Source organism: Peromyscus californicus, unplaced genomic scaffold (assembly GCF_007827085.1).
Source record: "Peromyscus californicus insignis strain IS unplaced genomic scaffold, ASM782708v3 Scaffold_12__1_contigs__length_115047231, whole genome shotgun sequence".
Classification (NCBI taxonomy): domain Eukaryota; kingdom Metazoa; phylum Chordata; class Mammalia; order Rodentia; family Cricetidae; genus Peromyscus; species Peromyscus californicus.
This window is the reverse complement of record NW_026294413.1, coordinates 92,887,627-92,907,318: the sequence shown is the minus strand read 5'-3', so window position 1 is coordinate 92,907,318 and position 19,692 is coordinate 92,887,627. Positions and strand designations below refer to the sequence as shown.

Sequence of the window (19,692 nt, the reverse complement as noted above, 5' to 3'; positions counted from 1 at the left end):
TGACCCCTCCCTCCCTGCCCACCCACTGCTGTTGGACTGTGCCCTTCCTGTCCCAAAGTTTAGCTCTTGCCTGCCCCACCCTCCCTCCAGCCACTGCAGGCAAAGCTCCACTGAAGAGTCCCTTCTCTACTTCCCAAAAAGAGAGAGACACCCCGAGAACTACAAGAAAGGAGAAATGTGCAATCGCTCCCACTTAGAGGGCTGGTGTGGAGGGAGCGAAGCATGTTTATTAGAGGTGGCCGTTTGCTGCTGAACTGCCCCTCACCACAGCTGATGGTGCTGTACAGACAGATGGATGAGGCTTGCGCCTTTGTCAGGATCAGCCCCTCGGATAAGGCCAAGCTCCTCTGGGACCTTGAGTTGGCTAAGAAGCCCATCTCTGTGCAGACTGCACACCCCTTATCTGAAATGCCTGGGACCAGAAATGTTTCTGATCTGAGATTTTTTTTTTTTTTAGATACGGGGAATATTTGAATATACATAATAAGGTATCTTGGGGTTGAGCTAGAAGTCCAAACACAAAGTTTGTGTAGGTTTCCTGGGCATTTACACATTGAGCAGGAAGGGAATTTTGCACAATAATTTTAGTACCTCTGACTTTTGACAACCTCCTGTCACAGGAGGCCAGTGTGGAATTTTCCACGTGTTGCATCACCTCTATATTCAAGTTTGTGGCTCTGGAGCATTTTATACTTCACAGCTTTGAGTTGGGATGCCTCAGCACACACAGCAGATATTGCAGGAGGCCTGTTCTCCGGGAAAAACCTGCAGCCCACACCCGCATGCCCATCCCCCAGGTCTAAGGTGACAAACCAACCCTGCGGACAGCACTCACAACAGTCTCCCAGATCCACTATGGGGCCCTCCCTCTTTCCCGCCAGTGCAGCAGTCACCAGACTGACTAAACATCTCCAGTAGGGTTTTGTTTCACGCTGTTTTGTTTTTGTGCACTGGAATTGAAAGACCCTAGATAAGCCCCTACTTCTGGGGACAGTGCCCCAGAAATCCCCAAGGAACAGCCCAGCAAAGCCCTTTGCTCTGGGCCTGACCAAGCAACTACAGTAGATGTCTCCCCTCTCATAATACCAGCCACTGACAAGACATCAAAAGTCCCAGGAATCCCCGAGGAGCGCAAATAAGCAAGATGCACAGAACAGGTCCTTGGAAGCTGAGACAGCCATCCCTCCCAGACTTCCTCATGAGCTCCAGATCAGCGCCTTCAACTATGACCAGGTGAGGGAGGAGACTGTGGAAACACGGCTGCTTCTGAGAGGGCTTCCTCTAAGAAAAGCCCTCTGTTGGGTGGGACGAAGTAACATTCACCTACATTCTCAGGCTGTTGGAAATCAAACAGGACAGCAGTGTGGAAGTGGATGGTGACTGTGAGCCTGGCTGTGACTGATAGGAGCAGAAGGTTGCCCAGCAGAGACAGCGGGGAGGCCAGACAGTCTCCGCCCTCTCTACCATCCCCGCCTCTGCACCCGCCCGCCCAGCAAATCTTACCTTTCAGAGATGCCACATGTGACAGGGCCTGGGCATAAGTGGCTGTGTTCAGGAGGGTCCCTGGCAAGCAGGAGGGGAAGAAAGGCCCAGCAGGGCCCACTGTTCGTCCCAGGCTGACAAAAACAGAACATTCCATTGAGGTCCAGCCTGTCTACAGAGCGACCCCAGACCCATGGTCCATGGCCCAGCTAATCTTACCTCTGCTGGGCCTCCAGGGCTTCCTTCTTGCTCCGGGCCTGGTCCCCTGGGGGCGGGGAATTGATGTTCCTCACTGGTGGTGGTGTCACCTCTGCCATGGGCTCCTTGGCCCCTGGTTCCTGGTCAGAGGCCCCTCTCTCTGTCTTCCTCCATTTGGCTCTTCGGTTCTGGAACCAAACCTGAATCCCACAGGAAACATACCCAAGGGAGGCAGACAGTCAGCCAGGAGGAGCCAGCCATGACCCAAGCACAACCCCCAGGAGGCCCATACCGACATCCTCAGTTCTCTGCCTCCGAACTTCAGACCACAGATGGATCAGCTCAACTGCCTCTGACAGGCACTTTTCAACGACTAGTAAAGAGCAGAAAACATCAAGGGCATTGCCCACAGGAAGGGAAAGCGTCATCCTGTAGGAGTTTGCAATGCTCAGCTGCCTGTGAGAACGTGAATTTGATGTGAAAAGTTTTCCCTACAGGGAACACGGTGAAAGCAATTTGCAAAATGCTGTTCCGGGGCTTCTCATCAAAGAAGACACACCACACCTTCCGGCAAGCTCACACCTGGGCTCTGCCCTGAAGAATCGTCCGTACAGGAACCTGTTCCTGACTAGCCACCCACAGCACCCAGGAGAAACCCTCTCTCTGGAGTCAGCGTGGCTTAGAAATTCTGATTCTTGGTTAACAAATGTGGGCTGGGGTCCGCAGCAACCCTCAGAGATAAACAGTCCTGTCACCCCCATTTCACAGACAGGGAGGTTCATCCAAGTGGCAAACTGAAAAGCCACAACAAGAAGCCCAGTGGCTTGGCTCAGGACTGTGGGCCACACTTTTGGGAAAGAGGGCAATGCTACCACCCCTAAGCATTGTTCGAAAGACAATGTTAAATATTTCACAGTGCCTGGTGTACGGCAACTGGACACTCAGTAAAGAGGGATTACTGTCCCATCTACTTTACTACTTTATCCTTAGGTCAGAAGGTTTGTGTCTGACCTTGACCTTGGTGTGGTACCCCCTTAGAAATTGGTGTCAGGTGATTCCTAAGTCTTGGGAGATTTTATATATATATATATATATATATATATATATATATATATATATATATATATATATATATATATATATATATATATATATATACACACACACACATTTGCCTGATAGAATCCTGGAGTTCCAGCTCAAGATGTTCACAGAAGGCAACAAAAGCCCACGGATCTTTTCCCAGGGAAACCACCCCCTGCTCACCTTTTCTCTTCTCAGAGATAATTTCTGTCTAAAAGCTGGGTTTGGCCAGGCTTCTCTCCAACTCCCAGGGACAACATCCCACCCGCTCTGGCCACAGAACACTGGAATGGGGAAAGAGCCTGGGTCCTTCAGGCTGAGCCCTCTGCCAGCCCACCCCACCCCTTAATTTTCTTTCTCCTTCAACTGAGTTTCTTTCTTTCTTTTTTTAATCGCGTTGGCTTTTAATTGCACATATCAGCAACCATTGAATAATGATTTTATCTATATTCTAAATTTAGGGCAGTTAAATGCAAAGCAAAATGCAGACACTTTCTTGTGTCTTAATTGAATGAAGGTCACAGCTATAACAACATTTAATTGAGCTATTTTTCATTATCATATTTTAATGGCTTTTCACTGACAGTTCGCCTGCTTCTGAGGAAGGAGCATGATGGAGTCGTTTATTTCCCTATTTAGTTATTGTTGGACAACATCAGCTTCGATTAAGACCCTGCTTTATAGAACATTAATCATATTTGAATGAGCAAGTGGTGTAAGTGTAAACACATCTCCCTTCCCGCCACCAAGGCTCTTGTCCCCACATGGAAGCCGGCTAAGCACAAGCTTGGCTGCCATTGTCTGCCTACATAATAACCAACAACAGCCTGGACAACAATTCTCCGCTCTAATTGTCACCACCCTATCTTACCCTTGCACCTTTCAGGGACAAGTTATGATCTGCTACTTCTGAATGCTCAATAATTGTGTCATTTATCTCAATTTGCAGTTCAGTCTTTAGGCAGCTATTGGCAAGCCGGCATTAAAAAAAGAAACTATAGACGGGGTCCGGGCCAAAGAACATTTTCATTCCCAAATAATAATCAGTTTAATTTGCCCGCATATGACCAATGATTCATGTTCAGATTTAATAATCAGGATCACATAATCTGATTATAGGGGAAATAATTTGTTTACAACCCCCAATTTACTGCTCAGAATTCCATTATCTCTCTTCAGCCATTGGTTTTTAAGAGATACTAACATGACCCAGGGGAACAGAAAGCAAACTATTATATTTCCTACAATTAGATCTTTGCATAGTCTTAACCCCAAGCTCCTACATAAAAAAGAACAGAAACAGCATGGAGGAAACCCCATAAATAAAATGAATATATAATTGTGCTCACAGAATAACTGGCCTGGAGAGGCAGCCCTGTGAGTCTGCCTCCCGTACTCACTAGGGCACGGCTGCTGGGCTCGGTCGGTCAGCACTTAAAAGCAGCTTCCAGAAAAGCATTGCAGCTTAGTGGCCGCCACCCCCAGCCCGTCAGCCCATATCTGCTCGGCCCCTTTTGCTGCTGCTGTTTAAAGATTTTTAAATTGCACGTGTTTTCCAGGTCCACTTTGCTCAAAGAGTCTGTGCAGGGGAAAAGTTGGGCATGATGCAATTTCTGGAAAGCAGATCCTGCCCTGTTTCCCATCTGAAAACGTGGTTCTCTGCAATTGACCGGCCTCACCCCGGAGCGGTCAGATTTGCTTTGCGAATAGCATCTCAGCTTTTTTTTTTTTTTTTTTTTTTTTTTTCCAAAGCAAGGAAATGGATGTGCATTGATGTAATTTAGTACCTTAGAGACGCGGACAAATTAGTGTAGAACATTATCACTAGTTAATTATGAATGACCGATTAATCAACCTAATCTAATATTCCACATTATGTTGATGTTATTAAAGTGCATCATGAAAATGACAGATAGTCCTCATTTGCTTTCTTTGGCCAAATGTGCACTCTGCAGTCATGATGTCAAAAAAAAAAAGTTTGCCAGTTTTAATATTAGAGAGTTAAATAATTTAAAAGAAGGTTTACCTGCACTCTGGCTTCTGTGAGGTTTATTTTCATGGCTAGCTCTTCTCTGGTGAAGACATCAGGATAGTGTGTTTGGGCAAAGACTGCCTCCAGAGCTTCCAGCTGGTAAAAGAGAAAATGTTTATTGGTGAGAGGCTGCGGCTAGGTGAGGGAGAGGACGTTGCCAGGGGTGGTGAGGAAGCAACTTTGAAGATCAAATCCAGGAAGGAAATGAGGAAAAGAGCTGTCTGAAAAGATTCCACAAAGGCCTGGAAGGAGGCTCAGACCGTAAAGGTGCTCGGCCTGAGCCTGATGAACGGAGCCTGATCCCAGAGACAGGGTGGAAGGAGAGAATCAACTCCTGCAAGTTGTCTGACCTCTGACCTCTTCATGTACACAATGGCATGCATGTGCACATAGGTACAACACATGTACAATAAATAAATATAATTAATTTTTTAAAAGATAAGGAAAATTCCACAGAATGACGATTTAAATCCCAACTGATTTCATAGCCCAGGCTACTGACAACCACAGCATGCCCTCCCTGAGACATAGAAATAGACAATAGACATTTCTGTGTGTTTACATTTAAAGTTTATCATAGGAATAAAGAGTCGAGGGTAGCCTCATGAATAGAGTATTTCCCATGATGCCACCATGGGAGTAGAAAAGACTGTCTACGTATGGAACCATCGCTGAGTCAGCCCCACAGAAGCCTCAAAGGAGTGTGGGAGTCACCTCCGCTCTGCTCAGCAAGGAAGCTGCTCTTGGAACACTCAGCTCTGAGAAACCAGGAAGAAAAGTTTCAGCTGTGGCCCCTCAACTCCCAGCCAGCAACAGTCTGCTCATGAGTCAACCTTGTAGGTCAGTTTCCCCATCTGTCTATTTGGGGATAAGAATGCCCAACCTGAGGCAGGGCGTGGTGGTGCACACTTTTAATCCCAGTTCCCGGGAGGCAGAGGCAGACAGATCTCTGTGAGTTCAAAGCCAGCCTGGTCTACAGAGCAAGTTCCAGGACAGCCAGGGCTACACAGAGAAACCCTGTCTCGAAAAAAAAAAAAAAAAAAAAAGTCCAACCTGCATTCTGCTGACAGGGAAATGTGCCTCAGATCACCTGTCTAAGATACGTGGAAAATTTCATATCTGCTTCTTTTATTGATTATCCAGAATTACAAGGCCCAAGTTAACTATCCTTTCCCCAGGCAAACGCATAAGTTATTCAAGAAAACAAAGACCTAGTTAACTCAACAGTTGGTCTCCTTTTAAAAGACAAGGGAGAAGTGGCTCATCTGTGGCTTGGGGGGAGGTGGGAAAAACTGGTTCTCATGTGGGGAGTCTGTACTCACCTGCTGAAGGGTGAAGGTCGTCCGGTTCCTGCGCTGTTTTCTTCGAAGAAACCCATCATCGAAATCCCCTGTGGAGTGGTTGCCAAAAGGTGCTGTGCCTGCAGGGAGTAATGGGATCAGTATGGACAGCGAGACCAGGTCTTCAGACCCCCACACACACAGTAACCCCCTTCCACCCTCCTCCCCAGAGAGCCTATCCTTCCAACACGTTACCCTATGCTTTCTTAGTAAGACCCTTCTTCTTGCTATCCCCTGCTCTGTGTTTCTACAAAACCTTTGCTGTAGAAGCAGGCTTCCCTACTGCATAGGACAATGGTGACCTTAATACAGTGAAGTCCACTCCCAGTGAAATTGTGCTCTAAGTCAGGAGGGGTCAGTGGCTTGAGTGAACTCTGGTCCTCACCTGCCTTCCTGCTCCCGGCTGCCCCTCTGTCCCCTATCTGCTCACCCCCTACCTTGGCCCCTCCCACGGAAGCCTGAATTCCTCCCTTATTACTATAACTGCCAAGGGCTACAGGATGGGGAAGAAAGAAAACACCACTTTCCTTCTAGAAGTGCAGAATTCGAGGAGGTAAGGAGCTTATAAACGATTATTAATTACTGCTGGTCACAGCTCATCAGCACCATGGTGGATCTCTTATATAGACACCCATTAACAAAAGGCCTGCACCAAGAGAATGCCAAGCCAACTTGCTAGGGCCACTCTCCAAGGGCACTCCACCAGGTAACCAGGCCTCACACAACATCCTGCTGTCCCCACTTCCCTAGAAAAAGACATTGTTCTCGACAGCAGCCTCCCATGCTCACGATAAAGCCAGAACAGAGTCTGGCCCCAAACGTACATTTGGATCATTTTCCAAATGTGCACTATTTACTTGATAGTCCACAATGGCTTCTTAGGAAAACAAATGAGTAGGCTTCCATTAACCAGTGCGCATTTCACCTGCCATGGGCCCTGCTGTCAGAATCACCCAGTGCTCAGGACCAGTTCTCAGGCCACAGCCTCCAAGCAGCATTCTTCACCAGCACCTCAGCCCTGGAAGGCCAAGTTGTCCAGGCCTTTTCACACTCCGTCCACTACAGCGAGTCCCACCGAGTGATACTTAACCCTACCTGACCACATGTCTTGTCAAAACACTGCCCCCCTTCTCCACTAGCACTTTCTCCTGCCGTCTTCCTATCCAAATGGCGTTCTTTCTCCAAACCCTGGTAAGTATTTCTCTTCATCTCGGTAGAAACCGAAAGGGACTGCTTCAAAGCAGTCTTGCTTCCATCACTTTGCAGAAGGCCATGCTGTCTCTTTTTGAAGTAAAGTATTTGACCGTTGGTCACGGAGCACTCTCTCAGACGTCCTGGTCACTGTCTCCCCCAGTCTCCTCACTTACACCTTGCTCCAACCTTGCTCACAACGCTTCCCAGCGGAAGCCTGCAAAAGCTGACCTCACCAAGCCAGGAAGAAAAAGACTGACCACCTAAGAATAAAGAAAAAGAGATGAGAGTGCCTTCCTGAAAAGAACTAGACTCCTCCTTGATAAACTTACGCGCAGCTCCTCAAATAGAATATAACAGGACAATGAAAGAATAGGCCCATTGCTTTGTCCAAAAAAGTGCATAATGATACCCAGGACCGATAAACTGTAATAAATTGTGCATGTTCATTTATTATTCATTTGAGTATCAATTGGTGAAAGTGTATTAGAAGGCAACTGAATAGCAACCGTCAAAGATTTAAGTGCACAGGTTTTTAATCTATGAATATAGTTATGAAGTATGCTGAAAGAGAGAGGGGAGAATGCTCTTGGAGATGTTGCAATTAAGAAATAAACAAGAAACACACAAAAGCATCCATCAGTGGATAGATTCTGCAAAACAAATCCTGGAATACTATACAGCAGTCTAAAAGAAAATAAGTAGATCCATATACATATGCATGGAAAAAAATCTCAAAGATGTATTATAAAGTAAAAACAACACCGAATCCAGAATGATGAGACACTACAATCTCAGTGCAAATAAGACATAACAGTCATGAAATGAAAGGCTCATGTGACAGAATCACAAGAACCACATAGTATCGAATGCCTTTCAGGGAGGAGGACTTTGCTAGCCAGTGTGTGGGTTCTTGTTTCGAAAAAACCTTGAGACCCATGCAGCACTCTAAATGAATTTGAACAAAGTATCTGAGAAGTAAGGTTGCATTCACACTTTGCTTCCTCCTTTGTATCTCCCTAGGTCTGTCCTCAGCCATTCTCAACTTTCCCATCTTCAGAGCATCATCCTACCCCAGCAACACTGACCTAGACGTAAACTCCCCTCCTGAAACACTGGCACAGCTCTACATCTATAAAAGTCTGAAGGGTGCTTAAAGCTTCCCCCTCCTTCTGGTCACAGTCAGAGTCAGTATCAAGGTGGGGCCTGCAGAAAGCATGAATAGCAAATGCAAGCCCCCCAGAAATAAGCAAAGAGCAGTAAGCAAGTCAGAGAGAGAGCCTGGGCTAGGGTGGTCTCTAATCTAAATCACCCTTACAAACGGGTTCCCCATTAGGTCACCAGAATGTACACAGCTTGCTAAATGCCCAAACCTCTTCCTTTCTCACTTGACAATAGCCTGGGCTGGGAACTGGCAATCAGTGCTGAGATTGGAGTCAACAGCACATAGAAACTACACACCACAAACCAGTAGGGTCTCCTCCAGTCCTGGGCTATAGTTATCAAGGACTGTACCTTTCTGACTTAAAAGCCTCCCTTGCCTGGGTCTTTCCTGGTGTTGAAATGCAGGCATGCAGAGCTTAAACACTGCTTCCCACTAGCTTTCCTTAGCAAACTCTGCTGGGTGCTTACGGGCTTTTATAGGGAAAATGAAAACAAACTCTCAGATCGTGGCTGAGACTGGAAACTGCTTAAGGTAACCTACAGCAAGGTGGACAAGTGTCCCAGGGATATAAAAGTTTCAGGGTCTCAGGGCCACAGCATAAGCCAGAGTGCGAGGCAGGGAGAATTCACCCTTGGGTCCCCTGGGCCCTGGCTTAGGGACACCCAGAGTTTCAAGCTCTTCACTTCTCATCATCCCTGTCCCACCTAACAACTGGGAGCAGAGACCACACACGGAATAGGGAAGGACATTTTTTTTTTTTTCTAAAGTCTAAAGACCTTAAACAACCAGACCCTGGTCCTGGGGGCTTGCGACAGTGTGGCATTTGTGGTCAGAAATTCAGTGAGTCGCTGAGATGAAGCTATGCCTAGACACTCCGAGCAGGGAGCTTGCCTCCAGGGACAGCTTTGCCGCTAGGAACTGACATTTAAGTTGTCCAGAATTTCGTGTGAGATCCCGGAGAACTCTCGCCAACGCCCAGGGTGAGGGCAGCCTAGCAATCGGGCCCTTCCTGGCGTGCTGTGGAGCCCAGGACGCAGCGGGCAGTTCAACTTGCTTTGGCTTTCTGGGATGTTAGCAAAACACCGTGAAAGATTGATGCGGGCCCCCTGGGTGGAGGAGCCCCGATTAGAGGCGTGACACCAGCATCTGTGCTGGGAGGACCAGGCGTCCCCGAGGCACCCATAGCCCCGGGCAGCGCACGATCCAGGCGTAGAGGGAGGTGGGAGGCAGGTGGCACCCGGGCGGAGGGATGGAGCTGGGTGTAGGGAGGGGGCTAAGGGCGCCTCCCTGCACCACCATGCGGCTGCCACCTCGCGGGGCGAAGACCCCAACACCCATCAGTCCTGCTGCGGTCCCGGTCGCTTTTGGCTGACTTGGCCTGACCAAACAGTCCGGAAAGGGAAAGCGGCGTTTACTCACCCTCAAGCTGTGGCGGGCAGTGGAAATAAAACATCGCCGACGGTCGGATGGGCCCTGACGGCTGGACCAGGGCTGGTGGTGGCGGCCTGGCAGACCTGTGCCTGTGCGTGGCTCCGGCCTGGCTGCAAAGCAAACAGCAGTAGAGCCTGAGTCTCCTGCCCGCGCACCCCGAGGATCACGGGGAGTGCCCCTCCTACAAAGCCCTTCCACGAGCCCTTGGCCCCCTGGGGCCACCCCGCGGGAGTGGGGTGGGGGGAAAGTGGTTGCACCTCCAGTCCCAAGCCGTGACCCTACGGTCAGCCTTTCAAGTAGGTCCGGCTGCTGGACAACCGCGCCCTCACCAAGCTGGGCACAGTCTGGCTCCTGGTTCTCAGGGGTCCCGGCCGCAAGCCCTGCACTTGGCCACCGCAGCGAGGTCAGGCGATCGCGCAAGGCCATCTGCACACGCAGCAGCTCGGGCCAAGAAGCTGGTGGAGCCCCAAGGCCCAGAGCAGGGAGCCGGGGGAGCGGATCGGGAACCCTGCCTACCTCCGCGGGAGGCGGGCGAGAAGGCCCGAGTGTGATCGCCTCTGGTCCGCACGCGGGGCTCGGCTGGCGGCGGGCGGGGCTTGGCGCTGCTGGCGCCCGCAGGACCAGAGAAGTGACTGGGGAAGTGGCCAGATGTCTTGCTGTCTGTCTACAGCGCGCGCCGCCGCTCAGCACTCGCCTTTATAATCTCACGCATAATTGGCCTTAATCTGATTATTTCCAGCGCTGTCTACAGCGAGTAACTTGGATAGGTCTATTGGGCCTTACAAATGGCCCACGTGGTGTAAAAAAAAAAAAAAAAAAAATCCGTCACTTCTCAGCAAACATCAGGAATCTTTTTTCCTCTTTTCTTTTAAAAGAAGCTAGAAACAACAGCTACTAATATCATCCCTCCCCAAAGAGATTATGTTCTAAACACTCGCCCCAACCCCACCCCTCTGGGTCCCTTCAGACTCAAACCTTCTTTCTCTGAGTGATATTGGATTTGGGCTCGCCCTTGTCAGAGGCCTGGCGACTCCTGAACTGCAAAATTACCAAAGCGCTGCTAATTGTCGCCGCCGGATGGGTTTTGGGGGTACTCTTTGCACACGGCTTTCCTTTCCAAGCGATCGTACAAAAGGAAAGTTTGATTTTGTTCTCAGCAAGGGGTCCCTGAATTTATGTTCGCTTCTCCCTGCAAATGATATGCGGTGGGACCCTTCGCAATTACTTTTAAAATGCATCCGAGGCAGACACTCAGCGGAGAGAGACCGCCCTTCTCTCTGCCTGGGTGAAAATTAAACTCTAAAGTACCGGGTTGAAATTTTCAAGTCAGGGGCGCGGGATTGGATCAAATCACATAAACTGCAAAAAAAGCAAGTCTAATGGCGCATAATTGGTTCTGTAATAGCATTACACCAGGATAATAGCCCGTTACGGCCCCCTGCACTATTAAGTGCTTCCCTGGCGGAAAGCCTTTATGATATTAAAGGGGGAATATAATGATATTTTGGTTATTAAATGCGTGTAATTAATTTATGCACCACTGAAAATAAAGTTGGTATTATGACCCACTCAAGATGCATCAGAAAATGCGAGTCAGACAACTGTTGATAAGTTCTGGTGTCTGTGTTCCGTCTAGACTGCCGATTTTATTTTGGGACGATGGCTTCTTGGACAGACTGCATAAATTGAATATTTTATAAACATTCTAATGCTGTGTTTGAGAGCCTTGGCGAAGCGGTGGGTCGGGTCCCTGCCCGGCCTGGGATCCAGCCTTGATCTTAAAGACACAGAGCTTTGGAAACAAAAGGCCTGGCGGGCCCACTCGCGGACAAGCGCTCGGGGCGAATAGCGCGGAGCTGGAGAACTGAGCGCTGAGGCCCTGGCCGGGCGGTGGACACCCCAGGGACAACTTCCAGGAAGAAACGCTGCACCGCTCTGGCCGACGCAAGTCGAACCTCTTCCCTGAAGCGGCCCTTTCTCGGCTTAACCGCCCCTGGCCGGAATCGGCCCGACTAGGAGCAAGGAAAGGCTGGAAATTCCTTCTCGGCTTGGAGCGGCCAGACACCGCCGCGCCAGCTCTCCTCTAGGGCCACAGACTCTGAGAGTCCCGGTAGCGGGCCCGGGTGGAGAGCGCCGGCGAGTCGGGTGGGCCCCCGCGGTGGATGGCGCGGCCAGCGGGGCAGTGCACAGTTTCGAGACCAGGAGCAGACCTTTTCTCCGTCTCGCGGGCGCCGGCTTCCCTCCAGGTCCGGCTCAGGGAGCATCCCTGTTCTCTGCAACCAGTTCCATGAGCCGAAGGCCCCCTGAACTCCGGAGTCTGCCGAGAACCCCCTCGGATGCCCTCCTGCCCTGGGCTGCAGCTTCTCTGTGCGCTCCGGGAGTCGAGAGCCGGGGAAGCGAGGTGAGAAAGGGTTCCCGGCTAGCTGGGCTCAGCGCGCACTTGCGTTATCCGAGGGAGCCTCGGCCCCAGAAACCTAACGCCGGCTGCCGCGTTGGCCCCAGAAAACAGTGACTTCCAAGCTTCGGATCAGCTCCCTGTTGCTGACATCGAGCCGCAGAGGTTCCTGTGAAACCCTGACCTGTCCCGGGTCTGATCAGACTCGTCCGGGGTGTTTGAGCCTCGCTCCAAATCAGCCGACTGATCAGAACCTTGGACAGCGGCAAGCGTCCCCACCCTGCCCGGCGTTCTGCTGGCCAAAGAGGCCACCACTCCCCAGGGCCCTTGTGGGGTTCTGCACTGCGCAGCATCAAGGCCCGCGCAACCGATTCCAGGCGATCCTAATTCTCTCCCAGTCCAAACCTTCGAAAGTTATTTGGGACGCGCACTTAGCGCTGGGAGCAGGAAGAGAACTCCCGACTCTGCAGTCTCAAATGCACGGCTCCTACCCGGTGGCTACAGCTGAGAAACAACCCATGACCCCCTTGCCTCCCCGCCCGGCCCTCCCAGCGCCCCTTGACGCGAGCTTGACCACGTCCTTGACTGGACAACCAACCCAGCTCCAGGAAAACACCCACCTTGCGAGGGGCTCCAAGCCAGCTCGGGACCCTCAACCTCAATTCGCCCGACGCCCCCTTTCCATATCCACTAGTCTGGGCTCGTTCCTATGGCAAAACAGAGAATAAACAACTAACCAAACAACTGCAGAAACGAAAAAGCTACAGTAAACTTTGATGACGTGAACCCCTTTCCCCCAATTGCCTCTGATACTCGGGGCCCTGGAGAAGGTGACTGACAGATATTCGTTATGATCTCCCCTCACCAAAAAAAGAGGGGGTGGGAGTATTGGCTAAGAAACTCTTAGTTTTCCTTAATTCTTGTGCAGTAAAATGTATTTCCCAATTAACCAAATTTGCCGATCTGTCCCGCTTGGACACTCTGATAATTTACAACCTAAAAGTGTACTTTCTTTATCTAAAGACCAAGGTGACTGCTTTTAATTTTCTCTAACCTCTTTACACTTGATGTTCACCAGACTCATAATGTTAATTGGCTTCATATACGGATCATCAGTTTAATGAAGAAATAAATCCTGTGTTGCTTTATGTTTTAACAGTGATTGCTTTAATGAGGAATGTGACGTGTTCCAAAATCAAAGCTGCAGGAGACATTAGATGGGACTTCTATTAGGACAGAAATGCTTATTTAAAGTTGAAACACAGGGTCATATTTCAACATTTTTCTACTGGGGCCCTCCCCGCCCCCACCTACCTGGGTTGCTTCCAGCCTGGACAAGGAGACACCTCTGTGGTCCTAGAGGCTCCTTCTCATAATATTTAACTCCATCAGCTTCAAGCTGCATTCCCTATAAGAATCATATTCTGTTTATTGCATAGGGCATGCTAGCTTACCTCTTGTCCAGCAGGGCATAGAGAAGCCAGAATAGAGTGGGGAGTTCAACTTTCAAGGTTGTGCATGGTTTTTAAGTAAAGGAGGAAGAGAGTCACACACACACACACACACACACACACACACACACACACACACACACAAGACTTTGTGTGCAGATGTGCTGCAGAGGCAGCTTCCCAGTGCAAATGCAGTCATAGCACTTGAAACCCAAGTCTGAAACCCAAGCTCCCAGATTAGAGGAGTGGGCTGCTGATGACCAGGGCTCTGCAGGGGAAGTGCTGGCCCCCCACCCAGAGGGTGGGAGCTTTACATCCCTTATCAATTAATAGAAGAGCAAATCTGCTTTCTCTAATGTGTGTTTGATTTTTCTAATTTTAAACTGGTTCTATTGAAGGGAAAACTGTCATTGCAGAAACCCTGAGAGCAGCAATAACATGCTGGAAATGGGAGCATCCTACCTGCAAGCCCTCGATTGTTCGCAGTTATGTTGTGAGTCATTTTAAATTGATTCCTGGAAAGAATCCTATATCCCTAGAAAATGGAGGAGTTCGGGATGCTGGCTGGAGCTCTCCAGCACCATACACAGCTGTGCTTCTTCCCACGTGCCCTGTTGAAGGAAATTCAGGGAAAGCACTGCTGTGCACATCTTGTGCTACCTAACCCGTGAGTATATACTGGACCTGATCATGCAACTGTGCTCAGGAGGGATAGTCCCAGTTTTCCTTTGAAATTTTACCTTTAGCAAAACCAATTCCAGTAGACACTGCTTAAATCCATAACAACGGGGGCAAATAAAAATACTTCAATAAACCAGGAGAAAGAGAGAATACTCTGAACTCCTAACGACTTAGTTTTGGAGAGTCCAAGATATCTGTGTTGTTATTTGGATGACAGTTTTAGAAACTGTGTTTCGGTGCAATTCTGAGTGAGCATGCTGTCCTCTGGAAGGGAAAGAAAGCTCAGGATGTGTTTACTTGTATTTAGAAAGAATGTGTCATTCTTTCTACTTATAGGCAAAGGTGGGGTCATTTTGTAGTTTTGGAAATGGTCAATAAAGCTTGGGTTCGCTACACATGGTAGAATACACTTTTTAAAACAGTGCCTAATTGAAATTCTGAATGAACAGTTAACTTTTGAACAGGATGTGTGTGTAAAGGGAAGGATTAGTTATGCTCTTTATTATCTTAGACATTCTTTGTAACTCACACATTCATCTGTCATGTGAGAGCCATAAAGCTGCTCACATGCAAACCAGGTTCCAATAACCTCCTTTGCCACGGTCCAGGACCACAGGACCACAGTGATGCTATATGGTTCCCAGGAATCTCACAGCTCAACTTCAGCTCTTGGCCTTGGCCTTGCTGCTGATTAGAGGGGAGACCAAGGAGTCCTCAAATGGAAGGAATAGGTCCATGGCTAGTTCCACTTGCTCTGGTCTTCAGAAGCTGAGGGAACTCATTTTCTGACCTCCGTGGCACATTCTGTGAGTGGGACAGCAGTGCCTACCTCCAGTGCTGATGAGAAGACCGAAAGGCCATACCAGAACATTTTCAGAACCTTCAAACTATTCTGTGTAATTCTGTAGGGTGGAAGTATGTTATTTGACGTTTCTACAAACCCCACAGAATGTCTCGCACCGAGCACGAACTGTGCTGTAAACCCTGCACCTGGATAATAAAGATGGGTCACCATAGGGGCAAATGGATCCTTTTAGTGTTAGGTATCAATTATAGAAGAAAATAGTTGTCAGGGCAAGGGGGGCATAAGGGAATGCTCCTTAGTTTCTGTTTAATTTTGCCACTTGTAGAAAATAGCTCTAAAAAAAATTAAAGACCGTTTTTTAAAGTTTTGAAAATACAAATTATACGTAACGCCCAGCACCCAGTAATCACTCAGTGAACTACATCATAGTCGCTGTCATCATTTGTCATTATCCCGCTACGACAGTGTCTAACTTTCCAGGCTACGAGGGGCCATGTTTCTAGAAAAAGCTACACAGCTTTGGGTGGTCAAGATGACTCCTGAGTCTTCTGTGGTCTCCAAGATGAATTTCCCATGGGCCAAGGCAACAGTCTCCTGGGGAGAGTGCTACTGTGGCTTCTCAACCTAGCTCTTTACTTGTCTGCCATGATGGATCCCTCTATTTCCTACTTTCCACACTTAATTACATTTGTTCAGTTTTACTTGGCATGTCTATTTGGCTAGAAAATCCAAACAAGGACCTTTGTGTTGGGTTCAAGATGTTCTATTTGGCAATAGAAGTGTTCTAGAAGTGTGCATTGATGCCCTTGACCTAAGTGTGACACCTCTGCTTAAATACAGACTTCGCTGCTTTGTAGGCCTCTGCTCTAGGATACGACCTCCTTACAGACCATGGGACACTCATGATTTCCATACTGATAGTGATCTCTTGTCAAATGTTAGGATAGGAATTGATTATGTTGAGGGAGACCAAGTATATAGCTTCTGGCATTTTAAAGTCTCTCTGGGAACAGGGAACATCCACCTCAGCTCATGGTGGCCTCAGGTTCCAGACCCTGGAGGATCTGGACTTTGAGAAGAGATAATCAGGGAGAAAGAATTTGTATCACCAAGAAAGCACTGGATCTCCTAGGCCTCTGTCCACTGCACGGGCCAGCCCTCTGGAAGGGCAGCATCAGAAGACAGCCCACCTCTTCTGGGAGGTCCTCTCATCCTCACATTAGCTCCTGCTGCTGTGAATGAAGAAGATCACCCAGTCTTTCTGGCAAGTCAAGAGAGCTTGGCAGAAATCTGTCTGTTGCCTGCCTTCCACCCACAGTGAAGTCTCTGAGATTGGGCTGCATCCTTCTGGGGTATGTCCTAGGACTTCACCTACAGTCAAAAGGTCAGTGTTCACATCCAAACATTTAGAGCATCCCTCGTGGATCTGTGGTGCTCTGGTTTAGAACAATATTGCTCCATAAGCATTTAGTTGACAGGTCTCGACTGTTATTAAAACATAGTCAGAAACGCTAGGAGGAAATGAGATCAGTCCAGGGAAATCTCAAACCCAATCCAGGCAAGCACAGGAAACAGCTTACCCTCAGAAACCAGCATCTTAGACAAACCCATTCCAGCCAAGCACAGGAAACAATTTACCCTCAGAAACCAGCATCTTAGACAAACCCAATCCAGCCAAGCACAGGAAACAGCTCACCCTCAGAAACCAGTCACCTTGAGTCAGCTCCTGGAAACAAAGCAGGAACAGCCGTGGGAAATGTGGAACTGGAATGGCTTTCAGAGCTGGTGAGGAACAGAGGCAGGCTAGAGCTGTGCTTCTGAAGCCAAGGCCCACACTCCCCACCACACCTCTTAAATAAGACATGTTTCTCCTAAAACATAAGCGCAGTCAATTGCCCATGCTAAGTGCTCAATAAATGGGCAGTGTTTAATTGAAATGACTATTGAACAAATGAAGTAAGTTTACTACATGAATGATTAGTAAACACAATGAGGCTTTCCCATTTCTCAGAGATTTAAATTATGTAAACTGTGGTGGGGGAGGAGCAGATTTCCAATCAGGCAGACTTGGGGTCAAATCCGGCTTCTCAAACCTCCTTTATTGGAAATGCTTTGCTGTTCAGTATCTGACTCAGCATTTCCCTCACCACCACCACCTCCCTCTCCTGTCTCTCTCTCCTACACCCAGACATGCATCACACACACACACACACACACACACACACACACACACACACACACACACACACACACACACACACAGGGGTGGGGGAGTTCTCCATAGCTCTGACTGTCTGTGGTGCTCATGAAAACCTAGACTTGAAGACTCTCCTTTGTACCCTACTGCCAGCTCTCTGCACTGTTCCCATCTGACGTTAGGCAAACCGTGAGGATGTAGCCCACTCCCCATGCTCCACTATCTGCTTCCCTTGAGGGTCTCTCTTGATGTTGTGGTACCCACGCACTTGCCTACTATAGCCATACCATGACAGAACCTCTCAGTGCACCCCAGAGGTGGTAACCACATCCCTCCCAACCCAGTGGCCTCGTGGCACAGCAGTGTCTGCGGAGCACGTATGGACCACAGTAAAAACACCAACTGAGACTGCTGGCATCTGGGCCAGGCTGGGCCAGTCACTTGCCATGCTCAGCCCTTTGGCAGTTATCTCACAGCCCCAACTGACCAGGGTGGAGAGGAATTAGGCCCAACGTGACCATGACCTACAGGGAGCATCCTTTATATTCATCTTGCTGATTTCAAAGAGCTGGGTACCAGCCTGTGGAGCTGCGTAGCATCTCAGAGATGCTCTGGTAGACTCTCAGGATCCAGAGAGCCTAGAGTGCCAGAACACTGTATGATCAAACCCAGAGGTCAAGTTGTAGGTGCTGGTTCTGGTGTATGCCCCTGGAGACTGTGACCCCAGCTAACCTGAGTAGGGAAGATGAGGTCCATTCTAGGACCCACACATTCTTCCTTTCCTTTACCTTCTCATTTCTTCAGCAGATACATGCCAACAGCTGTGTTCATGCCAGCTGTGGGGGTTTGGATGAGAATGGCCCCCATGGGCTCACATGTTTGAATGCTTGGTCCCCAGGTGGAACTGTTTAGGAAGAAGTAGGAGGCATGGCCTTGTTAGAGGAGGTGTGTCACTGGGGGTGGACTTTGAGGTTTCAAAAGTCCATTCCCAGTATGCTTTCTCTGCTTCCTGCTTGTGGTTCAAGATGTCGGCTCTCAGCTGTTGCTCCAGCCCCCTATCACCATGCCTTCACGCTGCCATCATAGACACTAACCCTCTGGAACCACAATCCCAATTAAGCTCTTTCTTTTATGAGTTGGCCAAGGTGTCTTATCATAGCAACAGGAAAGGAACTAATATAGAAGTTGGTACCAGGGAGTAAGCTATCGCTGTGACAGACATGACCGTGCTGCTTTTGGGGGGAATGGGGGAGACTGTGGGGCTTTGGACTAGGAAAGCAGTTGAACACTTTAAGCAGAGCTTAATGGACCATCCTAGGATCTTGGAAGACAGTAGCATGGAGAACTATGCAGACTGTAGAGGCCCAGCTCAAGAGGCTTCACGGGGAACAATATAAGCAACTGGGCTAGAAAACACTTGTGATATTTTGGCTAAGAGTGTGGCTGCCTTATGCTCATTTTGTCAGAACTTTCCTGGGGTTAAATTGAAAAGTAATGGGCTAATTTCTTCAGTGGAGAAGATTTTAAGACAGCCCAATATTGGCTCTGTCACATTGTTATGAGTAGTCACTACTATTCAGGTCTACAATAGAAAAGAGCAGGCAGGGCAAACGGAAACGCAAGATGTACAGTTCGGAGAGAAAAAGAGCACCAGGAAATTTAATGTTGGACCCAAGGCATGTGCTGGAAGAGATAAAGAGAAAAGCTCACTTGAAATGGAATAAAGGGAAGGTACCCCTTAAGGCAAAGGCCGCCTGGCAAAGCTTCCATCTTGTGAAAGGAACAGGCCCAAGGAAGCCTCTACAACAAAAACAAAGGCTGCTACAAATGTTATTCAAGGGGACTCCGCTCCATGCCAATGGCAGCCAAACCTAGCAGTGCTGTTCACGTGGTTCTGGCTTTAGAATCATGAGGGACGCATGAGTAGAGGGCTTATGGAATCTTCCTCTGGGGTCAAAGAGAGCTGCTGAAGCCAGATGTGTGGAGGGCAGTTCTTGTAGGGAAACCCTGAAAGGCCGTGGTGTGGAGCTGTGAAAGTGGAGCTCAGATTGTGTTGGAGCCCCACAAAATGTTAGAGGTGACAGAGCCATGGGACATCCACCAAGAACTGCACACAGAGAGTGGGGTAAACCCAAGAGAGTTTGTTGCCATCTACAAAGCTGGAAGGGAAGGGCCATCCAAGCCCTTTGACGTTGGGCATGGAGTGACAGGATTTGGAGTTTGCCCTGGTGGATTTCGGTC

At 48.8% G+C, this 19,692-nt stretch overlaps 1 protein-coding gene across 3 annotated transcripts in view; it reads right to left on the bottom strand.

Annotated features, from left to right (window-relative positions):
* Drgx (dorsal root ganglia homeobox) overlaps nt 1-10,540 on the bottom strand; it is a 31,458-nt gene extending 20,918 nt beyond the window's left edge. Inside the window, exons 1-6 of one of the 3 annotated variants that reach the window (XM_052734359.1) lie at nt 10,439-10,540; nt 9,911-10,032; nt 6,118-6,215; nt 4,790-4,891; nt 1,702-1,880; nt 1,504-1,616 (exon numbers count right to left, since the gene is read on the bottom strand). In XM_052734359.1, coding sequence (XP_052590319.1) covers nt 1,504-1,616; nt 1,702-1,880; nt 4,790-4,891; nt 6,118-6,215; nt 9,911-9,944 — 526 coding nt within the window. In that variant the 5' untranslated portion in view covers nt 9,945-10,032; nt 10,439-10,540. Of the gene's footprint in view, nt 1-1,503; nt 1,617-1,701; nt 1,881-4,789; nt 4,892-6,117; nt 6,216-9,910; nt 10,033-10,179 lie in introns of all 3 variants that reach the window. The other 2 variants (XM_052734356.1, XM_052734358.1) reach the window with 2 other exon arrangements.
* Between the last annotated feature and the right edge of the window lie 9,152 nt (nt 10,541-19,692).